General features: G+C 54.7%; 1 protein-coding gene across 1 annotated transcript in view; it reads left to right on the top strand.

Moving 5' to 3' along the window:
* Positions 1 to 5,701: 5,701 nt before the first annotated feature.
* PODXL (podocalyxin like) overlaps positions 5,702 to 24,865 on the top strand; it is a 42,473-nt gene continuing 23,309 nt past the window's right edge. The window contains exon 1 of the mRNA XM_004316235.4: positions 5,702 to 6,029. Within this exon, the coding sequence (XP_004316283.2) occupies positions 5,966 to 6,029 (64 nt within the window). The 5' untranslated portion in view covers positions 5,702 to 5,965. The remainder of the gene's footprint in view (positions 6,030 to 24,865) is intronic.

Below are 24,865 nucleotides of genomic sequence, written 5' to 3'. Positions count from 1 at the left end.
GAGAGGTTAAGTAAAAGCCCAAGGTCACACAGCTATTAAATCACAGCGCAAAGATTCAAATTCCAGCTGACTCACTCCAAGGCCATTTGTCATCTGCTGTGACAGAGAGTGTCCCAATCCCCCAGCTTCAGCAACGAAGTTCCTTTGCCTGAGATCAGTCCTTCCATCTCTGCTTCACATCCCATCTCCTGTAACTTCTCCCTTTCGACTGGCTTCTTCTCTCAGCTCACACTCACGGGCATCTCTCCAATGTTACAATGAACCAATACACACAAACCTTTCCCTCGACCTTATGTGTTCCCTCCTTCCTTTCACACCCACACTCAATGCCTCTCTTTCCTCATCTCCAAAGACTCCCCCAAGTTATTGCACGTCATTAAAATCACTCTGGGTGAAATTCCCGGTGACCCTCTCATTGCCAGATTCAATCAGCAGATTTCAGTTTTTGCAGCAGGTGACACTAGACCACCTTCTTCTTACTAAAACATCCTCCTCCCTCTGTTTCCATGGCACCCTTCTCTCTTGGTTACCTCCTAGGCAGCTCCTCATTCCCTGTCTCCACTTCCTCGGCCCGTTCCGTGAATTTTGCAAGGCTCTGCCTCCAGCCTCTTCTCACTGCCCAGCATCCCAGGATAATCATCCTCTTTCATGGCTACAACCCCTGCCTGCACGGGGATGGTTCTCCAATCTCTATTTCCTGTCCTGACCTCAGATCTGAGCTTCAATGTCACAGATATAACTTCTAGACCTGGCCCCGGAGCGCCCCATGGGTCTTCAGAGTCAACACGTTCAAAGTGGGACTCATCATTTTCTACTTCCAAACTTGCTTCCATGTTCTCCAGCTCAGTTAGTGACATTCAACCTTGGCCCTCAGATAATCCACGCAGTAACCCAAGTGGGAAGCCTAGACCCCTAGACTCCTTCCACGGCTCCATGCCTTCAACACACTACACACGCCACGTGACACAGCACGTCCACATCCAGCGTGTCACTAAGTCCTATCAATTCTGACCACCAAATACCTCTTGTATCAGGCCCTGTAACCGAACGCACAACAGCCAATAAATTGAGGGGCAAGCTTTGCAGAGAAGAAAGATGCTTTATTCAGAAAAGCTGGCAATCTGGGGAGAAAGTGGACTTGTATCCAGAGACCAACTCCAAAGATTCTGTTCAGCCATGACAATTTTTAAAGGGGAAACAATCTCAGTTAATCATTAAGGCAGGAGGTCAGATTCTCCGTCACCTTTCCATTACACGCAGGCCTGCTGGCTTCTCCCCATCTTCCTTGGGACTGTCTTGCCCACGTGATCCGTCTGCAATTGGATGTTCTCTTGCCCTCGTGGTCCACCTGCAAATTTACTAAGGGGAAGCTGGGGGTAGAGAGTCAGTCATTCTTTAACTACTTAATTCTTCATTCTTATTCCTTCTAATCCAGGAAAGGAATCAACAGGTTAGGTAAGGCCTTGTGTATGTTTAGAAAAGCAGAAATCAGGAACTTAGTCAAATGTTGCCTAACGATCTCATCTTTATGATTAAGGTCTAACGAAAATAAGGGATAAACAAACAAAAAAGAGGCAAAGGAGCTGCTTACAGCCCCTCCTCTTTTTTCCCACTGCCATTGTCTGAGCTCAGGCCCTTCAGGGACAGGTGCCTTAGCCTCCCAAAGCACTGTGCTCACCTCCAGTCTCGCATCTGCCCCCTGAGCCTTCAGTCCACGACAGCTAGAATGATCCTGCTCACTGGAAAGCTGGTCTTGTCTCTTCCAGCTTATGACCCTTTGGGGATTCTCCATTGTCTAAGGATCTCACCTCACCCACCTCTCCAGCCTCATCTTCCATCCCTGCCTGCAAACCCTGCACTCTACTTAGGGCAAAACACCTGCCTACAGTTCTCAGGTCTCCTCTTCACTTTCACATGTTGCTCCACCTGCCCAAAGTGCTGTCGCTTTTGTTCTTCCCCTGGTGAAGTCCTACTCCTTCTCAAGACCCTGTTTCCTCCTCAGGAGCGTCCCTGACCTCCCCAGGTGGAGCTGAGCCTGTCCTGCTCTCTGTCTCCCATATGCCTGCTCATGACACTTGTTACAGCCTCTACTGCACCTCAGTTATGTTTGTGTACAGGTGTTGCTTCTCCCCCGAGAGAGTGGAAGCTATAGCATCCGCGTTTGCATTCTCAGCACTGTGTACAGGGCCTGGCATTCTGTGCTGTCAGAGTAGATGCTGTTGAATAATAATAGGTAAGTGTAAAAATAATAATAATAATAATTATAGGTAAGTGTATGACTTTGGGGAGAGGTGCCCAATTTGAACCTCAGCTGATATTCATAGAATCACAACTTGGCAGTCAGAGATAAAGCCCAGCGTTGGAGATAAAATTCAACCACTTCTTTATCTATTCAGCCTTTGGGTATTGAGCAACTTCTTGGGGGCGAGCACCACTGTACTGGGCACTGAGTTTCCAAGAGGAAAGAAATGCCATCCTGGGCCCCCAAGGAACTCAGAGGTCAGAGATCAGAAAACCAAAGTAAGAGCATCCTTGCCACCTTATGAACAGTGATGTGGCCCCAGGATGGATACGTGGGCTTTTAGTTTTTATTGGGGGATGTGGTGCCTGGAGGCTCTGTCCCACCCCTAGATGTAGATGTTGTGGTTGGAGATTAAAGTTATTAAGGATGAGAGTCAGGAGAACTTTATCAAACCTGCATTTAAGGATGAGTCAGCAACATCACCAGATTGCAGGTGAGGCCAAGTATCATGACTGCTCGCTCTGATAGCAACCAGGGGAAAAACCACGGTTTTGAAACCTGTGCCGTAGATTCCCGTGTAATACCTACCAGTTGGCATTCATGTTTGCATTCAGTATCTACATCTGTATCTGTATCTATATGATGTGATGTGCTGTTCCGGGTGGTCTGAGGAAGTAGGTGGATAAGAGAGACCCCACATTAAGAAGTTGAAAGCATCTGTCAATGTCATAAAAGACAGAGCTGAGGAACTGTCATCAACTGTAGAAGAAAGTGGACAGGAAAACTAAATGCAATGTGGGATCCTGGATGACTTCCTGGGCCTGAAAAAGTACGTGAGAAAAAAAGGTTACAAAATTTGATTGAGGTCTTAAATTAGTAAATAGTATTGAATTGATGTTAATTTTTAACAATTTGGTCATTGTGTCATGTTTTCTTCAGATGCTAACCTTAAAGGAAGCCATGTAAAGGGTATACAGGAACTCTCGTAGTCTTCTTGCAACTCTCTGTAAATCTAAAATTATTTCAAAATAATATGTTAATAAATATAATTGTCTAAAGCAAAAAAAAAGTTGAAAGTCTCCTAGGGGAGCTAATGCATGCACACATATAAGCAAAATGTAATAAATCTCAGAAGGATTGTGGACTAGCATCTACAAAGTGCTTTGAGTTTTGACTATAAACTCAGGTGTTCTGGGCCAGTGAACTAGCTAGTGGGAGTGCTATGTTAAAGGGGGTCCAGGGCACAGGCCAGGTACCTGGGGCACTTCTGCTCACTGACCACAGGTGATCTCTAAGCCTGGCCAGCCTCATTCCTGAAAGCTCCATCTGCATCAGGTGGGAGGATGATGGGGTGCTGCTGGCTACGGGGGAGGGTCCAGCGCATCTCTGATTCTGCTAAGTCTCCAGCTACAAAGAGCTGCCCCTTTCTATGCTTGGATGTCTGCTCTCATTTTAATTTTGCACAATCTGGTAATGGGACCAACCCCAAATCATGTGAATTTGAAGTATACACTCTCCCCTTGCAAAGTTAACATGATCATTTCTAGACTTTTGGAGCAGTTGATTGAGTGCAGAACACTTAAAATCAGAGAGCACACAATACAAAAAATGTTAAATCCCAATTTTTTAAGCGTATTGCTTGGTTTCAGAAAGAGAAACAAGCCCTCTTGTTGGCATGGATATTTAGAACAGTACCAAAACCCATCAAAGATAGTCACACACACATACATCCCACAGTATTTATAGGGAACACACTGTCTTTCCCATACGCGGCACGGAAAACGGGGCCAGAATGATCCTGCAGAAACTTCCTGATGAAAACAGGCAAGTCAGCCATTCCCAAGCCTGAGCCTGCTGCCGCGGAACCCCAACCAGGGCACCAGCGCTTCCTTCGCTGCTCCAAAGATGCTGTGTCTTTCCGGCAGCGCCAGCGTGTAGCCCACTTAAGGGGCTCAAGGAGTCCATGGTCTCTGACAAGGGGCTGGGTCCTGCGGATGCCCCTTCTTTCCCCCACCCCCCGACCCATCTGGCAGAAAGACTCAAAATTATCAACGCAGGAGTCACGTGAGAGCCAAATCCTGGCCCCCCCCCCCCCCCCCCCCCCCCCCGCTCTGGGTCTGCTTCCCTTTCTCCGGCGCCACCCTTGCGCCTCCTCCGCAGGGGGTTCCAGGCTCTGCATCCTTCCAGCAGCTTTTGAAAAACAAAACAAAACAAAACGAAAAACAGAGGGGTACTTCTTTGTTCTTTCACCGGGTTTCCTCGGTTTACGGAATTCAATTCCCACCCCCATCTCAGGTCGGCAAATTTCCCCTTCCAGTACTGGGAGCGCGGGCCGCTTCATTCCCGGACACTTTCTATGTTCCTGGTCCTGTGCTAAGCGCTCGTCCTGCATTTTATCTTAGTTAACTCTCATAGCAACCCTCTGAGGTAGGTGTTGTTACCCCTATTTTACAGACGGAAAGAGCTGAGGTACGTGGAGTCACTTGCCCAGGGTTTTACAGCTAATAGATGAGCACAGCTAGGTTTTGAGCTCAAGTCGGTTTTGATCCCGACGCCCTAAATCCTTATTGCTATTCTTGATAGAGCGAGAGTCAGAACAACAGCTAATACTTACTGAGCGATTACTACACGTCAGGCACTGCGCCAAGTATGTCTCCAAATTATTGATACTTTCAGAAGCAGGCCTGACAGTTAGCAGTTATGTGATCTCGAGCAAGTTTCTTAAACCTCTTTTTCAGTCAGTTGCCTGCCTGCAAAATGAAGCCGAAAACATGGCTGTTGCGGAGAGTAAATGAATTAATATATGCAAAGCACTTAGAACTCAAAGTGGCACATATTAATCCCTCAAAAATTTGTCTTTTTTTTTAACCACCACCTCCATTCACAGGTGAGGTCGGTTCAGAGAGGTTAAGCCACTAATTAGTCCAGATTGCAGGGTGCAGACCCTACGGCGCAGACCTGCTCAGAAGGCCCGCCCGCAGGTGAGTTGCACCTGGCAAGTGGGAGACGTGCTTCTCAGGCTTTGCAGCAAAACGCGCTGCAGCCGGGAGGCCTGGAATGCTCCTGGGGGCCTCCTAGCTCCGGATCTGGGCGAAGAGGACTCCGGCAGTGAGGGGGGTCCCGCCAGAGCCCCTCAGAAGAACGGCGGGCGACACCTGCGCTCCCGGCGGGCGGCCCCGCGGGCAGGGGGCGATCCGGCGCCGGGAGCCCCCCAGCTACCCCTCCTCCCGGCGCTCACTCTCACACCCCCCCCCGCGCGGGGGCCGCCCGCCGGGAGCCCGGAGCCCGCCGCCCGCCGCGCTCCCCCGCCCGCCGCGCGCCAGGGCGGAGTTTCCTCCTCTGCTCATTGTTCTCCGCCCAGCACCGCCCCGCCCGGCCCCGCCACCCCGCCCGCGCGGTCCTGGGGGAGGGGAGGGGGCGGGGGCCGGCGCGGACGGGACCGGAGTCGCAGCAGCCGCCGGCAGGGCCGCAGCCGCGCAGACACCGCCCGCGACGCAGCCACCCGCCGCTCCTCTGCCGCCTGGCTCCGCGCCTCGGCCCGGCTCTGCCGCAGCGGCCGCGAGGAGGGGCCTGCGGAGCGCGACTCGGGAGTCTCGGGTCAGCGCCCGGCCGTCCGAGCCACCGCCAGGCCTCCCCGAGAGGCGCCCACGCTCCTGCCGCCCGGCCGCCCGGACCCTCCGCCAAGCCCGCAGCCACCTGCTCCGGGTCTGAGGCCAGGACACGATGCGCTTCGCGCTGGTGCTCTCAGCGTTTCTGCTGCTGCTGCCGCTGTCGCTCTCCCAGGATGGTGAGTGGTGGCTCGGCTCCGCCGGGACCCGTGTCGTGCCCATGCGCCCCCGGCCGGGCCCGCCGCTGGGAAACCCGCCGCTCCTCGTGGCGGGACCGGGAGCAGCCCCTACGCGCACCACTAGCTGGGGCCACACGCGGAGCCCTGACCTTGCACCATCCAAGCCCCTTCCTACCCCGAGAACGCCGCAGGTGCCGGGCTCCGAGCGTGGGTCGTCCGGGGCTCCCTGGGGTGGAGTGGCCGTGGATTGTGTTGGGGCAAACAGGGGCGCGCGGGCGCTGATTGGCTTTGCGGTCCTAGAGCGGGGACTTAGGGCACGGCGAGGCTCCACGCTTCCTCTGGACCCCCAGGGTCTGATCGTTCTTTTTCTCCGTGTTTGTCCCCGAAGCAGGTGACAAGCCTCCGGTAACAGCCCTCGTGGCTATATGTTTCGCGTTCGCAGAGAGGTTTTTCCAAGCATTGTGTGCCGGCTTAGCTCACCCGAGCCTGTGCTGGAGCAGGTGGAGAGGGGGAGGGAGTAGGTCATCCACAATCCCAGACTCACCTGAGTGGGGTCCCTGCCTCCATGTCACCAAAGGAACAGCTCCCTTCTCAGTGCCTGGCCAGGAAGGTGAGGTTCCCTTTGTAGAAGCCCCTTTGTAGAAGCAAGAACTTCTCTCATGAAACAGGCTTGGGCTGTGCCTTAGAAACCTCTCCCATATTTCTTACAAAGGTGAAAATCTGGGGGGACAGGTAGCGTCCCAAAGCGCCTAGGAACAGCTGCAGTCTCAGCCCCAGGAGAGAGATGCATTTCTTTCTTGCCCACCTGAGCAGGTGTCTGCAGGGAGAAAGAGTGATGTTTCCACTCTAGGGTCAGGAGGACTGTGGTGACAGCCCAGACAGGGAAGGGACCCTGCTGCTGGTAGGTGCTGCTGTTTGGGACTAAAGTCTTAGGGGAAGGATGGGGTGGGATGGCAGGACAGTCTCTTCTCTGTATCAGGGGGAACTTTGCTGATGGGAAGGGGCTGGAGCTCAGAGAGTGAGTAGGTTTGGGCATCCTCCGGTGGGCGGCCCTGTTACTTCACAGCCTGGTCTGACAGGGATGGGCACAGCCAGTGGGTGAAGGGTGTGCACCCCTGGAGGAGGGGTCGCAGTGTGAGGAACGGTCGGGACAGCTCTGAGGATGGCAGCCACCGCGGATTTGCACAGCCTGCGGGGCTGAGGAGATGCTGGATTGTGGCTGCTCTCCTCAGCCCTGCTCCCAGGAGGGCAGACTTCAATTTGGGCTCTGAGAACCATCGAGAAGGGAGATGGGCTGTGTCAGGAGGGATGTGCTATAGTTCCCAGTGCTTCTGAGCTTCAAGAGGCTGAGCTTGGAGGAGAGGGTGGAGGTTGTGGGACAGGAGTCCTGCTGTTTTGTCCTAAGAGGAGAGACTCCGGAGCCACCCACGGGAAAAGCTCCAAGCCCATCTCCCTGCTGGCTTCAAGGCTGGGACTGTCTTCCCTGGCATCTGCGTGCTGCCCCCAAACTCCGTCTCTTCCACAATCCCTCCTCAACACTAGCATGGGGCATGGCGCACGGTAGGAGCTTGGTATGTAGTAAACAAATACAGTAAAGAAAAAAGGAACCATAACCCTGCTTCTGCCCCCACCAGCAAGTCACCTGAGCCCAGGTGCCCAGTTTCTAAAATGCTATGACAATATGCAGTGATAAAGGGAAGTGCTCTGAAGCGTGTAAACCGGCAAGGGAGTATTACCGTTATTATTATTTGCATATATTGCGGCCAGAAAAGGCTGAAGGGCACAGGCTCGGTGTTTGGTGGCTATGGTAGATTTCACACTCTCCTACAGGGACCCAGCAAGGACTGCTCCATCTCTGCCCTTCTGTAGGTTGCAGTCATCTGGGATGATGAAACCCAAAACTGCTGGAATCCTGTGGTTTAGTTCTAAGCAAGGTTTATAGTGGAGCAAAGGAATTATCCCCGACGGGGCCCTGGGAGCTTACCTGCTCCTATAGGTGGATCACACAGTCTACAGCATCAGCAGCATTCAAACCAGGGCCAACAGCCCATTAGACCCCTTTTCAGTGCTTTTTGGTTTGATATACGTTTGGTCAAACCATATGGCAAGTCGTACCTCTGAACCTGTTTCCTTATCTGTAAGATAGAAAGGGCAGAGGGACCTCTAGTTTCACTGTTATAACATTTCTGGGCTTTTGCTCGAAAGGACAGGCTGACTGAGTACTCTGTCTTCTGTGTGTCTGATCGAGTCATTTGATGGGTGAATCCTAGGCAAGGGAAAGGCAGCTTGAGGTGGTGGAAAACACTCAAACTTGGGATCAGACAGACCTGCATGACTGTAGACCAGACAGTGAACCTCTCTGAGTCTGTAAAAAATGACAAATCTCCACGTTGCAGGTTGCTCTGAAAATGAGAGATAACATACTAATGAGTTTGCCGTTGTGCACAACTCCACGGTCAGAGCTCAGAAAATCCTAGCTCTTATGATTAGTAAGTCATATGTGACTGATCAGGATTCTGCTACTGTTTGTGGGTGTCAGTTAATTGCTAGGTAGTGATAAAAACTGAAGCTTAAGTGCCACACAATGGGGGAAAGGGAGGCATGTGTGAGAAAGCCGTAAGATTTGGGAAGGGGCGATCTGGACGAGGTGAGGTGGGGTTATACAGGGATTTTAAAATAAAAGGGTCAGTGTGGAGTAGGAGACCCTTCCTAGGGTGGCCGAGGCGGAATGAATTCCAGGGTGTAGCGAAGACACAGATCCTAAGCTGGGGGCGTGATGGGCGTTCTTCAGATGGGGGTCAGTGAGCTGCAGGGGGACTTCGGGGAGGAGGTGAACTTTCAGAGCCTGGAAAGAACATTCCATGGGATGGGGTTAGGGGACGGTGGGTGTTCCTAGCGTGGTGCTGCTTGGGCATGGCTTTGAGGCAGGAGTGAGTAAGACATAGTGGGGCGGTACCAGGAGCAGACAGATTTAAGCAGGCTGAGAAGAGGAGGAGAGGACGGGCTGGGAAGGATGAGCGAAGACTCCGAGAGACACCAGGTGGCAGCTTGGGCCAGAGCTGCAGGGTGTGGCCACCCAGGGAGGGGCAGAGGAGCGGAGCTTGGTGAGCCCGGGGAGGGTCCTCTGGGGGTCGCCCTGGACCTAGAGAAGGCAGGGCGCAGAGGTAGGGGGAGAGGCAGCCCCCGCATCTGCTTTCCCCTCAGGAATCTAGGTTGAAACGGAGAGGAGGGGCCCCTGCTGAGTGCGGTTTGGATATCTCTGCCCTTTGGAAGCTGGGAGAGGAAGGGGACTCCACCTGGTTTGAATTCCCCTGGGCCGGCGGGGGTGGGAGCTGGAGAGTTAACTCTGTCCGTCCTCAGGTATCTTCTTTGCTGAGAAGCCTTCCCAGGTTTCCTAGATGGAACCCAGTTATGTTCCACAGTCTGTGTGGGTGTCGCCCCGAGTGCTGAGTGGTAAGCCCCTCAGGGCAGGGCCAGCACAGCACTGGGCACTGAGCAGTTGCTCAGGAGATGTTATCTGGACCGCGGTTCTCTGGGGGAACTGGCCCTAGCCCCTGGCTTCAGGCTCTCCGGAAGTGGGGCACGAGGCCAGCTCACACCCTGGCAGTGATGCTGGCCACTGGGCTCTTTCTGCGGCAGCCAATAGCCAGTAGGAGCACTGCAGAGGGTCGGGGCTTCTGGGCTTGGGAACCTGGATCAGACTGGCGGCTGCTGTGAGGACAGCTCAGCTCGTCGCCCTCTGCTACTAAGGGAAGTGGGAGGAACCCTTCGGACAGCTCTCTGCACTTGTTGGGAGGAGCGACGGGATTTAGGTGACCCCTACCCCGGGAAGGGCCGGCTTCTTCACACCCCGGGGGCCCTGTGCAGGTCTGCTGAGTGCAAGCTCGAGCTCAAGCCGGAACGGACATCCTCCCACATCACTGGAGAATGGGAGTGACCGCCCTCTGCCGACCCCCTGCCCAGCAGCCCGAGCCTGCCTGGAGGCTTCATTAGACCGAGAGGCCGGGAGCTCCGTCCTCAGCTCTGGGCTCGCTTCCTATTTGTGCCCATGGGCTACGATGCAGGGCAGGGAGCTCAGCTGGGTGTGTGTGTGTCCTGTTTTGTCCCATTCCCAGGAACACCGGTGCAGTTGTGCGGGTCTCTCCTTGTCTTGTGTCCTGTCCACTTTGTGGGACTGTTAGAAGGTCAGATCAGGTGGCAGATCTGGGACTGTGACTCTTCGGGCCATACTAGCCTCACGACTGTAAGGCAAGCCTTCGAGAAAATCTACGCAGACGATCCACTGCAAGGAGCCTCTTTATATTTGCGACTGCGTTGACCGTGAGATTCCTTTAAGTAGGCAGCCCGCAGGCTGTTCGAAACAGAATTCAGTTGACAAAGGGTCGTTTCCACACCACTTCTAAATAACCCGGAAAATCAGAGAACACAATTTTAGAGCTGGGAGTGTTCTGGAAATCATCTAATACACCCCTCCCCCCCGTTTTTCAGACGAGGGGATGCAGACCAGGGGGTTCACTTGCTCAGGTTCTCGGGGACTCCTGTTGGCGGCTTCCCGGGGACGTGTGTGCACGTGTCCGCAGACGTAGTACTAGTAACTGGACTCGGCCTCAAGGCTCATTCTTCCTTGGGCATCGAAGAAACTCACTTCAACTCTGTTAAGAAAGGGTTGCGTGGTGGTGACAACTCTGTAGTGTGCCCAGATTCTCTCCCCACCCCTCCACCGTCAGGGTAAATTGAGGCTTGGAGCCACTTTGCTTCTCAAGAGTTAGGCTCCCCGAGTACCATGTCACAGCGCTGGCCCCGTGCGTCGTGACTGTGTGTCTTGTCTGCCATTGCCTGTGAGCCTCTGGTGTCCACAGCATGCAGTCAGAATCTGGACCAAGGGTGGTGCGAACCGCTTGTTGGAGGACCCGTGCAAAGGCAGCATCTGCAGGTTGAGGAGCGGCCCCTCCCCACGTGTCCCCACCGCATGCCCTCCCATGGCGCAGAGCCCCGCCCTGGACACTCCAGCAGCGGCCAGCACAGGTCCCCAGCTTAGCTCGGCCTCCCAGCCACCCATCCTCCTGCCGGCCCCGCCCCTCTCCCTGAGCGCACCACCACCACCCTCTCTTCCTTTGTAGCCTTATCCCCCTCGGGTCAGCCACCTCCAACTTCCCTAGGGCCAGGGCGCAGGGTGGCACCCTGTCCGCCAATTGTCACGGCCGGAAGGCAGTGGGCCTCAGCCCAGCGGGGAGAGAATGCGGAGGAACGGCTGCGCGTGGCTTGCCATGCAGTTCCGGGTTGGGGCGCAGGGAGCCCTCCCAGAGCCAGGCCCCTGGAGGCGCGTGGGCTGACCCAGGAGCCATCAGTTGTCTGACCTCTAACCTTCCAGCTCCCTGACCCAGGTCAGCGTGGAAGGGACAGTGGGAAGGTGAGGAAATAGGGACACTTTTTAATTCTTCAACTAAGGGTGAGCTAGGTGTGAGCCGAAGCCACGCCCCCTTCGTAGCAGAAATTCGCGAGCTCTGTCCGAGCGGTCCCTCTGCCCCCATCCGGTCAGACTCCTGTGCTAACCTACTCTGAACGTGCTGATTGGGGCCAGTGTCTCCAGCCAGGGTAGCACGAGGTTACCTGTGGACAGCCTTTATCTCACAGACCATTCCAGAGAGGGGGAAACAGAGGCCTGGGTGCCAAGGGCCACGGTGAAGAGCAGCTCTTCTCCCAGATGTCCACACGCCTCACCCCTCATTTCCTGCGGCTCTCTGCTGGAATGCCACCTTCTCAGAGAGGCCTTCTGGGCCTCCACACCCTGGACACGTCTCCCCCGATCATTTTCTCCGTAGCATGTATCCCCTGATGGGCACTCATTTCTTTGTCTCGCTCCCGAGCGGACTGTAAGCTTCATGAGGGCAGGGACTTCTGTTGGTCAGCGCTGTAGCCGCAGCACCTAGAACAGTACCTGGCACACAGTAGATGGGCCATAAATATTTGCTGAATGAGTGAAAGAGCAAGTAGGTGGCAGAGCAAGCTGGTTTAGAATCCGAAGTCTTGTCTGCCAGTTCTGGGCTCTCCAACTGCAAGGCTCCAAATCTGATTCCGGAAGAGAGGCAAGTGGCAGGGGGGCTGGCCCCGTGCGTGGAGGAGTGGACACGGAGGCATGAGGGGAGCTGCCTTGTGGTCCACGGTGGCTACTCAGACTCCAGCTGTCAGGACAAAAAGAACAAGAAGGCTGCAGCTCCTCTTCTGAGGTTACCTGCCAGAAACCAGACACACCCTGTCCAGTTACGTTTTGTTGAATGGAACTTAGTCCTGTGGCCACACATAGCTGCAAGAGAAGCAGGGAAGAGTACTTCCTTAGGGAAGAGTGATCTTTATTTCAGGCACTCACATGCCTAACCAAAAAAGAGTGGTTCGGCTGTGAGGAAGTGAAGGATGGATATTGGAAGAGGTCCCTGGCACATGCTACCGTAGTCCTGGTCCCTGATTTTCTCTGTCCTCGTTCTCACCTTGCCAGTAAGATGGACTTTGCATCTGCACGAGTGAAACAAGGAGTTGTCCCCCGTGGCCCGAGGCCCTGCCACCTTCTGGCTCAGCCAGGTCCAGCTTGGCCCTTGTTTTTTGTGGCTCCAGCCTTTTGGTGCTGATGGAGCAGCTCCTTGTGGTGCTCAGGGAAACTGGGATCCCTCCCTTTCCGGTCCCTCAGCCGTGAGCTGCACCAGTGAGCCAGGTGCCCAGGAGACCTCCCATGAGCAGGGCCTCAGCCAGGGCAAGCATAGGGGAACCTGCTGTCCCCCACTTGTTTCTGGATGAGAAAGAAGAATCTCTGCGCCCCATCCTCCTCTTCGCACCTCAGCAGGGCAAGTACAGGGCAGAGGGAGATACTGTTCTTAGGAGTTTGGTCCATGGACACTTGTGAGAGCAGCAGGAGGAGGCCAGTGGCTTTTAAACCCAGTGGAGGTGTTCTGTGAGCTGTCTTAGGGGCCACCGAGAGCTTGGGGTGGGTGCACACCTGGAGGGGAAAACTAAGAGTAGGCCAGTTTGCGGTGGGCAATTCCCATCCCCTGCACTTTGTGCCGCCCTGCCTTTACCTGTTCTGTATGGCAGGTAGGTCCCCACAAAAGAATTCCTTTGAGAGAAAAGTTCTGTCAAAGAGGAGAGAAGAAAAATTGAAATCTCTTGGCACGATGCCCCAGGCTTCAAAGTTATTCGGTCCAAGCTTTGTCACTTACCACCCTTGTGATTTCAGACTTGTTCCCTGGCCTCTGTTTCCCCATCTATAAAATGGGCACCACGCCTTCCTCAACAGTGAGGGTTAAATATGAGCATGTAGGTGGTGTGCCTGACACATTTTAGTTTTATTTCTTTGCTTGGCTTCAGTTCTAGCCCACTACGAGGTGTGATGAAACAGACCCTGCTACTGCCCCCTCCCAAGCTGCCGCTCCTTGCTGGCCTGAGCTTTCTCCTCCATGGCCCTTTCGCATTTAGTCACTGCCCCACAGCCAGGCCACTCGGGAGGAGGGCCCTAGTTCTGGGAGGTTAGTTCTACACCATAGTCCTGGATGAGGATGGTTAGGGTGGGCTCAGCTGAGAAGGGGCTCCGATGGCCGGGCCCACACCTTCCTGGTTCCCACCCAGGTGCTTCTCACCCCACCCCCTAGGGGCCCTGCCCTTCGCTTTGGGGCTTCAAGTCAAAACAGGCTTTCCTGAAGCCACCTCCGGACCCTGATCCTGGCAGCCCCTGAGGTTCTGCCCATCACGCTGGGAAATGGAGTTTCCCATCCCACAGGTCTTTCTCTTTTTTTTTCTTCTTTTTTAAAAAAAACTATTTAACTATAGTTGATTTACAATATTGTGTTAGTTTCAGGTGTACAGAGTCTTTTCCATTATAGGTTATTATAGAATACTGAATATAGTTCCCTGTGCTATATATAGTAAACCCTTGTTGTTTATCTATTTTATATATAGTAGTGTGTACCTGTTAATCCCAAACTCCTAATGTATCCTTTCCTCCCCGCCCCCTTCCCCTTTGGTAACCATAAGTTTGTTTTCTATGTCTTTGAGGCTGTTTTGTAAATAAGTTGATTTGTATTATTATTTTAGATTCCACATATAAGTGTTGTCATATAGTATTTGTTTTTCTCTTTCTGGCTTACTTCACTTAGTATGATAATCTCTAGGTCCATCCATGTTGCTGCAGATGGCATTATTTCATTCTTTTTTGTGGCTGAGTAGTATTCCATTGTGTGTGGATGTGTTTATATATATATACACGCACACACACGCACATACACACACACATACACACACATACCACATTTCCTTTATCCATTCGCCTGCTGATGGAAACTTAGGTTGCTTCCATGTCTTGGTTTTTGTGAATAGTCCACAGCTCTTTTCTACCTGGATAAGTGCTCCTCTGACCGCCGCTGCTACACTGGCCACCCCTGCTGCACTACCCCCGTCCAGCATGTGGGTCTGAGTCTCCCCCTCTAAATAGCTTCCTTTCTCCTCATCCAACCTCACCCTGACTCTGCAGCAAATTCCCAGTGACACCATCCAAGCCAGGCAGCGAAGCATGCTGCTGGCCATTTCACAGCCACCTCTACATTTTCTTTCTCCGAGAAGGAAGGAGGGGAGAGGAGGCACATGAGGTTACAATCCAGCGTCTAACGTAAACCAGGGAACTGAATATTTCCTCACGAAGTGAGATGTAGGAGGAAGACAGGAACTCCTCACAGAGCTGCCTTTGGTTTTCTGCACAATAAACGCCAGTGGGGTATTGCCCTGTGCCTCAGTTTACCCAAATGGTAAATCTGGGCTAGCACCATATGGTTTTTTTTTCTTTTACAACTCAGTGAAATGAGTTGTGTCCCAAACAGTCCAAAGAGAACACGAGTAGTCCTCGAGATATTAATAGCTTTGCTCTCAGTAAATGTATGATAAATGAATAAAAAATTGTTTTATGAATAAGAGGGAACCATGATCCAGAAAATTTGGGAAATGCTACCGACTTTTTTCCCCTTCTTGGAAAGTCAGCACATGTTAGGCTTTTCAGTGGTCTGAGCTGGCCCTCATTACTGTTGTCCAGCCCCGCACTCCCCAGATGTACTTTAACTGGGGAACCTTTTCCTTTTCTCTTTTTGATGGAGCAATCTACTGGGGAGCTGCTGATGTAAACATAATGACCGACTGTCCCAGTTTGCCCAGGACTGAGAGAGATTCAGGGATGTGTGACTTTCAGAACTAAAACCCAGACAGTCCTATGGAAGGACCTGGACCAGGATGAAAAAACATCCAATGTAAAAATACAACCGGATGCATCTGCAGCATTGCTAAGCGAGATCTTCTTGACGTGGTGATGTAGCAGTAGCAGGCCCTCCTTCCTTAGGGGCTTTATAGGAAACTGCCTGGAAGGTTGTGGCCACTAGGAAAGCTGCTCATACCTGAGTGTGGGCAGGAGTGAGTGACATTCGAGGCTAGTGGCCCCTCTTGGGTGCTTCACAATAAAAGTGCTTCTCCGATGGAAGCTGGAGCCGTCATGAGCAGAACTGCGGCTATGTGTGTTTCTGACGGTTGGTCTTTCGGCTCCGATGGGAGCAAACATGGTTTGCCGGTTGCTTCTGGCTTCTTTCCTGTTGTGCCTCCGCCCCTGCTGCTTTGAGCCCCTGATCCTGACGGCATTGCATGTCTGTTTTAAATTCAGTCTTGAGTCTGTCATCCTGCCCCAGGCCTTAGAGAAGGGGATTCCAGAGCCAGCACCCCGCAATGGCTCACCAGACGCTGTGGTGTTGGGGGCTTTTCCTTAGCGCTAGATAAGCAGGGTGCGCTGAGATACATGGATCTCATCCACCCTCAGGCTGTCATTTTCCTGGGATTCAGGGTGCCAAACGGCGAAAGGGGTGCATTTTGTTTGCTGAGTCACCAGCTTGCCCGTGCTTCCCAAGCTGCCACTGGTAGATAAGGCACCTACCTTCTCCCAGGCAGATCCATGAGCCGGGGTCCCCTTGCTTAGGCAGACATAGTCCTGCACCCCAGCTCTAGGGGACACTGCCTGCCAGCTGCCCTGTGTTGTCAGCCCACTCCCCAATATGCCGCTTTACCAGAAGACCCCCAGAACACCACACAAGGTTGCTTCCCGCCCTCAGGTCATCCTGGTGTCAACTTCTCTGTGGCTACAGTGGGCCAGGGCACTAGAGAGCTTGTGCTATGGACAGCTGGCTCTGGGGAGAGGCAGGTGGGAGCTGGTCCGCAGGCTCTTGTTCCCCCCTTGGCATCCTGGGAGGTTGCAAGTAGGTGGAGAAACACTTTGGCTTTGCTCCCGAGCCTGGGGGGAACCTGGAAGTCCGATCCTGACCACACAGATTCGCATCTCTGAATTCCCTGGGCACTTCTGGGCAATTGTTTCTACACACCGGCTATAACTGGCCCTGGGGTCTCCTGATAAGTAAGCTTTGGGTCTGTGTGTGTGTGTGTGTGTATGTGTATGGGGTGGGGGGCGGCAGGCGTGGAGCACATGCCCAGCAGGCTCTGTCTGAGTTCGGTGTTGAATAAAGAGCAGGGAGGAACAGAAAACAGGTTTGCAAGGGAAGAGGCTCCATGCACTCGGGGCCAGCCATCCTCCCCGTGGGCCTCAGTTTTCTCATCTGTGAGTGAGGGCCTGCTACTTAGTACTTCTCAGTGGTCTGAAAGGCCTGACTTGCCTGATGAGTTCGGCCCCAGAACTGCCGGCCTAGTGGGAATGGATTCAAGTTTGTGGATCCATCCAGGAGGGCCTAGGGGAGTGGGGAGACTGGGGGGAGCCTAGACTTGACAGCGTGATGCTTTGAGCCAGCAGGGATGGCTGGGGGCGGGGGAAGCTGTTCTCATCCCAGCTGGCTGCTGTGGACGGCCAGTGACACCGTGAATTCCTGGAAAATGTGAGCCCCTCTCTGCTCTTCATCTCACCGCAGGTCAGATGCCTCCCCCTCCCTATCTAAAGGCAAGGAGGGGAAGCAGGAGCTGGAGCCAGGAGCATATGGGCGCATACCCCCCAGGATAGACAGCCGCACTGGCAGCTGGACCACAGAGTCCTAGATACCAAAGGAGGTGTGACCTGGTGCCCGGGACTCTGACCATCTGTTTGCCCATCTCTCCCTTGTTGGAGGGGGATCCGCGATGTCTAGGGTCCTTCTGGTTCTGACATTATGACCCAGGGATGCAGAGGAAAGCAATGTCTGCGTGGCTTCTGGAACAGGGGACGTACCCAGACTAGTCACGGAGGGCTGTGTACTGAGCCACATCCGGTTCTGGCCGCTCAGTAGCTCTCTGCCTCTCTCTGACCCCTGCTTCCCCAGCCTGAGGGGTGGGCATCAGCTCCTCTTGCTGCATCTTTAGGCATGATGCTACCACTATAGAAGCAAAGACCAGTCTGTAAGGGACCAGCATCTTTGAAATCCTGTGGCCCCGGGTGTGCCACGTCCAGAGCACTGCGCCCACTTTGCAGATGGGAAACCCAAGGCAGGAGGATCGTGGTGGTTTACGCAGAGTCTAGTCTTCCACTTGAGCACTTCCGCCTTAGTGCCTGGAGCATAGGGGTGGCCAGATACACTTGGTCCAGATATCTGGGCTTCTGCACCCACTCGGAGGGTAGTGAGATGCAGTGAAGAGAGTGGGGAAAGGTAGGGACAGGAGCATGTGAGGCCGAGGATAAGAGGTGGTGCCTCCCCTTCTCCAGCCAGGAGAAGGAGCCCTGGGTCTGACTTCAGAATCAATTTCGTGTGATCCAGGCAACACTGACAACCTGTCCTGACCTGCAGAACCTCAGAGGGAAACACTTCATTTTGCTTCTAGTTTCTTCTGAGGAGTTGTGAAATCACTGTGTGTGTGCGTGTGTGTGTTTTCACTCCTTCTGTTGCCCACTTCAGGTGACACGGAGCCTCCTCGACTACTTTTAGGGGGTGACTTTTCAGCCATTCGGACACCTGGCTCCGGCCGGGCCTGGCCCTGGAATTCCTGATTCACTTCCCTAGGCGGAGCCCGTAGGAAACGGAGCTTCCTCCACTGGCTCTGAGGGCCAAACATGAGGACCACTTAGCTTTGTTTAAAAGGAACATGGCTTTTAACTTTCCCTGCAGGCCTTGGTGGGGGGACGAGGGAGCCAGCCCTCAGTTGTTTGGCCATATTCATTTAGGAGGTTTGTTCTTTTTAAGCAACATCTTGACGAGACCCCCAGTCCCCACCAGCAAGCAGAGCTCCCCTGTCCTCAAACACCAGAGAAATCCAGATTCCCTGATCTGCAGGGAGCAGACTGACAGCCTCAGTTCCCACCTGTCCCCCTCCCCGAGCGCACACACATTTAGTCTCCTAAGGTGGATTATTCTGCAGCAAGGAGGATGCAGGTGTTATTCCTGGAAGGGGAGACTTCTCTCCAGGACAGAAAAAAAATGTTTGGAAATTTGGAAAGCTGAGCTTGGGGCCTTAACCTTCAGCTTCCAGCAGGCGGAAACCGGTCATTGCCTGGGAAAATCGCAGGCCGCGTTTCACAGAGCTTTCTCCCGGCGGCCACCATCTCACCGTCTGTGCGGGACTTCCCTCTGGCTCCTGGCCCTTGTTTGTTTTCGGCCGGGATTGGCGACTGGTCCCTGGCAGAGGTTTCTAGGGGCAGCCGAGAAACCCGTACACATCTGGCGATTTTCACGGCTTCGGGAGGGGGAGGGTGGTGTGGGAGTGACAACGTGCTCCTGCGGAAAAATATTTACCGAGGCTGTTTTTGAACCGGCTGCTAAGGGACGAGCGGGAGGCCAGACGTGCTCCCGCGTTGGCTGCAGCTGTGCGAGCTTCCTGGGACTTCCCAGAAGCAGGTGCGCCTGGGGGAGGGATGCAGCCGCCAGGAGTTGTGCCGGCAGGTGGTTGGTTGGTGCTGGGAGTGGGGCAGCCACTTCCACCGACAGCCCCCCCCAACTAAAGTCCTGCCCCCCAGTCTGTGCCTGTGTCTCCCCAGCCCAGCGTCATGAGGGCACCTCCCCCCAGAGGGTGTGGGAGACCCAAATGAGATCCTGGGTAAAGCTGGCAGCTCAGTGTCTGGCCGACAGGACAGGCCTCAGTAGTGCTACTTATAAGCTTAAGAGTAATGAGGATAAACTGTTTCTGATCGGTGGTTGGTAGAAAACTGCACCGTGAGAAGAGAGAGGAAACACATACCCACCTGTGCCCTTGGCCTCAGACCTGACACAGGTGCAGCGGGACACGCAGCGCCTGCCCTCCTTTCCGGAGCCCTTGGCCCAGACATCGGCGTCTCCAGCTCACAGCAGGGTGTTGGCAAGGTTGTGAGCCCACCTTCCCGTGGAACAGACCTGCCCCTCTGAAGTTTTGGAGTATTTCGACATTTTCCCCCAACACTTACACATTTTTAAAAATGTTCATTTTGTTCTAAGGTAGATATTTCTCTTTCCCCTGACTCACAGGGAGACCGAGGCCCCAGGCTCACACAGGACCCAGGTCTCCCACCCCCAAATCTCGTTCTTCCTGTGGAGGCCGCCTATACATCACACAGGTGGTCCTTGAAACAGATCTTAACGATGAGCTGAAGGCTCTCTGCCTCCTTCCCAGGGTGCTGTCCTGTCGCCCTGACCTTTGTGTGAGAGTCCTTCCCGGCGGGCGACTTTGTACGGGAGTCCTTCCTGGCGGGTTCCTGGTGGGCGAGGTGAGCGGAGTCAGCCGGGCATCACCCCGCCCACCCGTAGGCCAGGGGCGGGCATCACCCCGCCCACTCGTAGGCCAGGGCCTTGGCCGCTGCTGGGCTCACTGCCGGCTCAGACAGATCCGGATTCACATGGTCGGCAGCAGGCGGAAGGATTAGGAGGCCCGGGGAGGGTGTTGTTTCCAGGGGGTTAGTCCGTCTTTCCAGGACGGGGAGCGCGACACACCCGTCCCCAACCTCAGGTCAGCATGTGCACGCGCCTCTCATTAGGCATAGCGGCGACAGGTGGCTCAGAGGCAGGAGGCTGGTCCAGGACGGGCACATCCTTGTGGGTGGGGGGAGGAACCAGGGCAGGGGCCGCAGGGGGCTCGGGCAGAGGCAGGGCCGAGATCCTGCGTGGCTCAGTTGATGAATTCCAAGCTCTCCTCTTACCTCTCTGCCTTCAGCGACAGAATTATGATAATGAGTAATCCAAAGAATGTATTTAGAAGCTTCCTGTTTCAGGGTGGGGCGGGTTCTGCCCTCTGACCCCACCTGGAGAGCTGGTGGGGGGCAGTGTGCAGCCGACTCTGGCCCGAGACTGTCACTAGGAGGGATTGCAGAGCTCCTTGGAGCCCCCTGTGAAGGCCCCGCCCCTGTCGGCCCGGGGGAGGGGGTGGGGCAGGGCTGGCGAGCGCGGCCTCTCCTCCTCTTCCAGGTATGTCGTCTTTGGAAAAATGTCTATTTAGGTCTTCTGGTCAGTACTTTTTTTTTAAATTTTTAATTTAATTTAATTTATTTATTGTTTCTGGCTGTGTCGGGTCTTCGTTGCTGCACGCTGGCTTTCTCTAGTTGCGGCTAGCGGGGGCTACTCTTCGTTGCGGTGCGAGGGCTTCTCATTGCGGTGGCTTCTCTTGTTGTGGAGCACGGGCTCTAGGCGCGTGGGCTCAGTAGTTGTAGCACGTGGGCTCAGTAGTTGTGGCTCGCAGGCTCTGGAGCACAGGCTCAGTAGTTGTGGCACAGGGGCTTAGTTACTCCGTGGCATGTGGGATCTTCCTGGACTAGGGCTTGAACCCGTGTCCCCTGCACTGCCGGGTGGATTCTTAACCACTGCACCACCAGGGAAGCCCTGGTCAGTACATTTCAATACAAGAGTTTCCCCACCTTCTTCACCCAGAGTCAGACACTTAATCAGATTCTTTCATCTTCACCCACATCCCTCAGGGTGGGATGGGGAAGGACGCAGAAGTGAGGTAGCTTCGTTTCACCGCGGAGGAAGCCCAGACTGAGAGGGAGGGGCACGTACCCAGCATCCCCTCCTGGGTCCCCCCACCATGTGGTCCCTACCACCACTCCCTGGTCACAGAGCCCAGCGGGCCTTAAGCAGCTCTCACAAAAGGGAAGCTCAGGCTGCCCAGGCTTTCCCTGCTGACACTGAGGTCTGGGGTCACTGGGCTGCCCCCAGGAGAGCCCCTCCCTCCTTCCCTCCTCTCCCCGCCTCTGCTCCCTCTGCTCCACGTCTCCCCCAGGCTTCTCCGAGTTGGTGAGGAAACACTTCCTGGAGCCAGGCTCCACCCAGGCCTCCGGTTCCTCTTCCTTCCCCAGGAAGATTCTGGCTTACCCCCTTGTCTGGGAATTTGCTTGGCTACAGCCACCCTGGTGCTGATCTCCCCCACCCTCTCCTATGCGGCCATGCCTCGCTGGGGAACCTGGGAAGAGCCTCATGTGCCCCCTCCCCTGCATCAAGGCCTGTACAGATGTGAGCATCCCAGAGGAAGAGGCGAGTTTCCGCATGGCTCTGTGATGGGAAGATGTGGCAGGGACCCGACTCGAGGCTGGCATGGAGAAAGCCTTACCCTCTCCCTTGGAATATAATCTTGGGTAACGTTACCTGAGCACTTTCTGTGTGCGCTCACTGCTCTGAGTGCTTAAAGGTGTGAGTTAGTTACTGTTATTACCGGCCTCTTCACTTTGACGGAAGCAGAAACTGAGGCATAGAGTGAAGATCCTTGCCTGGCACATGACCAGCGCGTGGTGGGACGGGGCTTGAACCCAGGTGGTTGGGCTCCCGAGTGCGTGCTCTTAACCCCTACCCTGTCCTGGTTTTGTGGAGAGGGACGGGGGTGGGGGAGGAGAAGGGGTCACACGTGGGACTGACTGGGCAGGGATGTGTGCACATCAGATCCGCGTACCTCGGGCTCTGGGCCACACTCCAGGTGTAGGGGACAGGAAAGAAGGATGAATTGCTGGCCTGGAGAAGAAGAGGTGGGGCAAGGTCCTCTGGCCACAGCCCCCTCCTCTGTGGGGAGGAAGGTGCCCAGGTGAAGCCTGCCTTTCTCTGTGGCTGGGAGATACCCGTGCTGGACAGTGGCAGCCCTCTCCCGCCCAGGGAAACTGCCGGACAGGGCCCTGCCCTGGGAGCAAGTGTCGGGCAGACCAGCTGCAACAAGCTGATAAGGGCAGAACAATTCCAGGTTTGAAGAATGCCCAGAACGATCTCCCCCGAGGGGGCAGTTCTGGGCTCCTCTGGGAGAGGCGATGCCCGGGAGCTGGGCCTGACAACCCCCTGGGGTGCTGTTCTCATGTCCAGAGGCACCAGGAGGGCGGAGCTGCCAGGCCCTGGGGAAGGGACAGGGCGGCTGGAGCATGACCAGAACCTGTGGCCACACTTGTCTGCCTGACCGCTCGGCCTGACGGGCGGCAGTGAGGGCAGTTTGGGACCCTGCCCTTCCGCAGACACTGGAGCTGTCCTTCCTGCCATTTCTCTTCTCGTTATTAACCTCCACCTTGGGTGCCTCAGTCAGCTCGAGCTGCTACAACAAAATACCACAGACGGGGTGGCCTAAACAGCAGACGTTCCTGTCTCACAGCTCCAGGGGCTGAGAGTTCTGAGATCAGGGCGGCAGCAGGGTCGGGTTCTGGTGACCCTCTGCCATCTTCCCGTGTGTCCTCACATGGCTGAGAGAGAGAGGAAGCTCTGGGGACTCTTCCTTCTTCTAAGGACACTAATCCCAACGTGGGGCCCCAACTCCTAACACTGTCACACTGGGGGCTAGGGCTTCAACACACGAATTGGTGGGGATCCAGACTTTCAGTCCGTAACTCCGCTTATGCCAGGAAAGTTGACCAGGCGCATCTCTGGGGCCCTTGGCCCGAGCAGGGGGCCGTTGGGAGGGGTATAGAGAGCAGTCGCAGAAGTCACAGTCCCCGTTCTTTTAGATGCGGACCACGGCAGGCTGGAATAGACACCCCTCCCTCCTCCCAAAGATATGTACAGTAAATCCCTGAAGCTGATTATCCCCTTATTTGGACAGAGGGTCTTTGCCAGTGTAACTGAGCCAAGGATCTTGAGATGAGGTCATCCTGGATTATCTGGATGGGCCCTAAATTCAGTGACAAGTTTCCTCACAAGAGACACAGAGAGGAGGCAGCGATGTGGCCCCGGTGCCAGAGACGGCAGTGATGCTGCTGCCAGCTAAGGAATGCCAACCGCTGCCAGAAGCCAGAAGAGGCGAGGAAGGGCTCCCCTTGGAGCCTCCAAATGGAGTGTAGTCCTGGCCACACTTTGATTTCAGACTCCTGGCCTCTGGAGCTCTGAGAGAATCCGTTTCTGTTGGTGTAAGTCACCCAGTTTTTGTTATGGCAGCCTGAGGACATAGGACATAGGACCCAAGGCACAGAGAGGGTCCAGGCTTTACCCAAGCCCAGGGCAGCCCTGGGAGAGTGCCGTAGCCGGTTGGTAGAGGTGAGGCGAGTTGGCCTCCCTGTACCTCCCCCCAGGCACCCAGCCCTGACCCCTTTTCCCAGCTGCTGTCCTTTGATGCTGTCCGCCCAGATCAGGCTCCTGCAGCCTCCCTGTGCCCACCAGTGCCTGCTTAGGACCTGTTTTGGGGAGTGGGGTGAGGGCAGCTGGCTTTCTTAAAGCCACAAGGGACAGGCGTTTACAAGGGATGGGTGTAGGACTAGTGAGGTACCCAGAGCAGAACCCCAGAGCAAACAGCCTCCAAGGACAGGACCCACACTGAGGCAGAGGGGGGTCCAGCAGGGCTTCTGGGTGGAAGGCCTGGAGTGCTCAGCTGTGCAGGAGAGAGGTAGGTGGGGAGGATGGCCAGACTCTGCTGGGGTGTGGGACTTGTAAAGACCCCCCTGGAATGAGGGGTGCGGCTCTCTGTTCCTGGGAGGGAAGAGGCTCGAGAAGCAGACATCACGTACTGGGAAAATGAGTTTCAAGGTTGGGCGGCTGATTTAATAAAACCCAAGAAGCACGGAGGTGGGGACATTACGTGGGGCGGGGGCATCACATTTTTCAAAATCAAGGGAAGAGGGAGAGTGAGGGGACTGAATGCAGGGTAAAGAGAGGACATCTGATATATTGGCCCTGGGGAAAAGTCCTGGCCAGGCCAGCAGTGGGCCTGCAGCCCCTCTGCTCCTAGGGCAGCCCCAGTTCCCTTGCTGACCCAGGAGTTTGGGGCCTGCAGTCTTCCAAAGCTCCCCCATCCTGCCCTGCCCCACTGTAATTAATACCCAGCTGCCATCCAGAAGCCTGGCAATAAATGGGCCAGTTTGAGATGGGCAACAGGATTTGGGGGCCGAGAAGGGTGGGCCCTAGACAGCTGGGAGGGGCTCAGATTTCCACCAGGCTGAACCTGAGGCAGCATCACCTGGCACCCTTCCCCATGATGCACAGAACCTGCTCTTGGGAGGTAAGAGGCTCTTGAAGTGGATGTCACATGCTGGATGTCACATGCTGGGAGAATGAGTTTCGAGGTCTGTCAGCTCTTGGAAAGGAGGCCCAGAGCAAGGCCTCTGAAGTGACTGTTGTCACAGCGAAAGCAGACTTACCTGTGTTCACAGTGTCATGCTTGGGAAAGTGTCAGTACATCCTCGGGGACCTTAGAAGTCACCTAGCCCATTTCGCAGATGTTTCAAGAGGACCAAGGACTTGGCCGAGCCCTTGAGGACAGAACCAGGACTAGAAGGCTCCGCTCTGTCTTCGCGCCTGCCTTTATCTCTTGACCTTTTTCCATCTCTACGTCATTCAGTTATTCCCATTTCACACCCTGAACTTTATCACCCACATACCATGCACCGCCTCTGCAATCTTAAGTATTTCATTCCTTGATCACTGTTTGTCCACCTTCCAATTCATTTGCTCAAGTACACCTAGACTATACTGCTTGAACTCAAGGCAGCCAGTCTA

Source organism: Tursiops truncatus, chromosome 9, assembly GCF_011762595.2.
Source record: "Tursiops truncatus isolate mTurTru1 chromosome 9, mTurTru1.mat.Y, whole genome shotgun sequence".
NCBI lineage: Eukaryota > Metazoa > Chordata > Mammalia > Artiodactyla > Delphinidae > Tursiops > Tursiops truncatus.
This window is presented reverse-complemented; position numbering and strand designations above follow the sequence as displayed.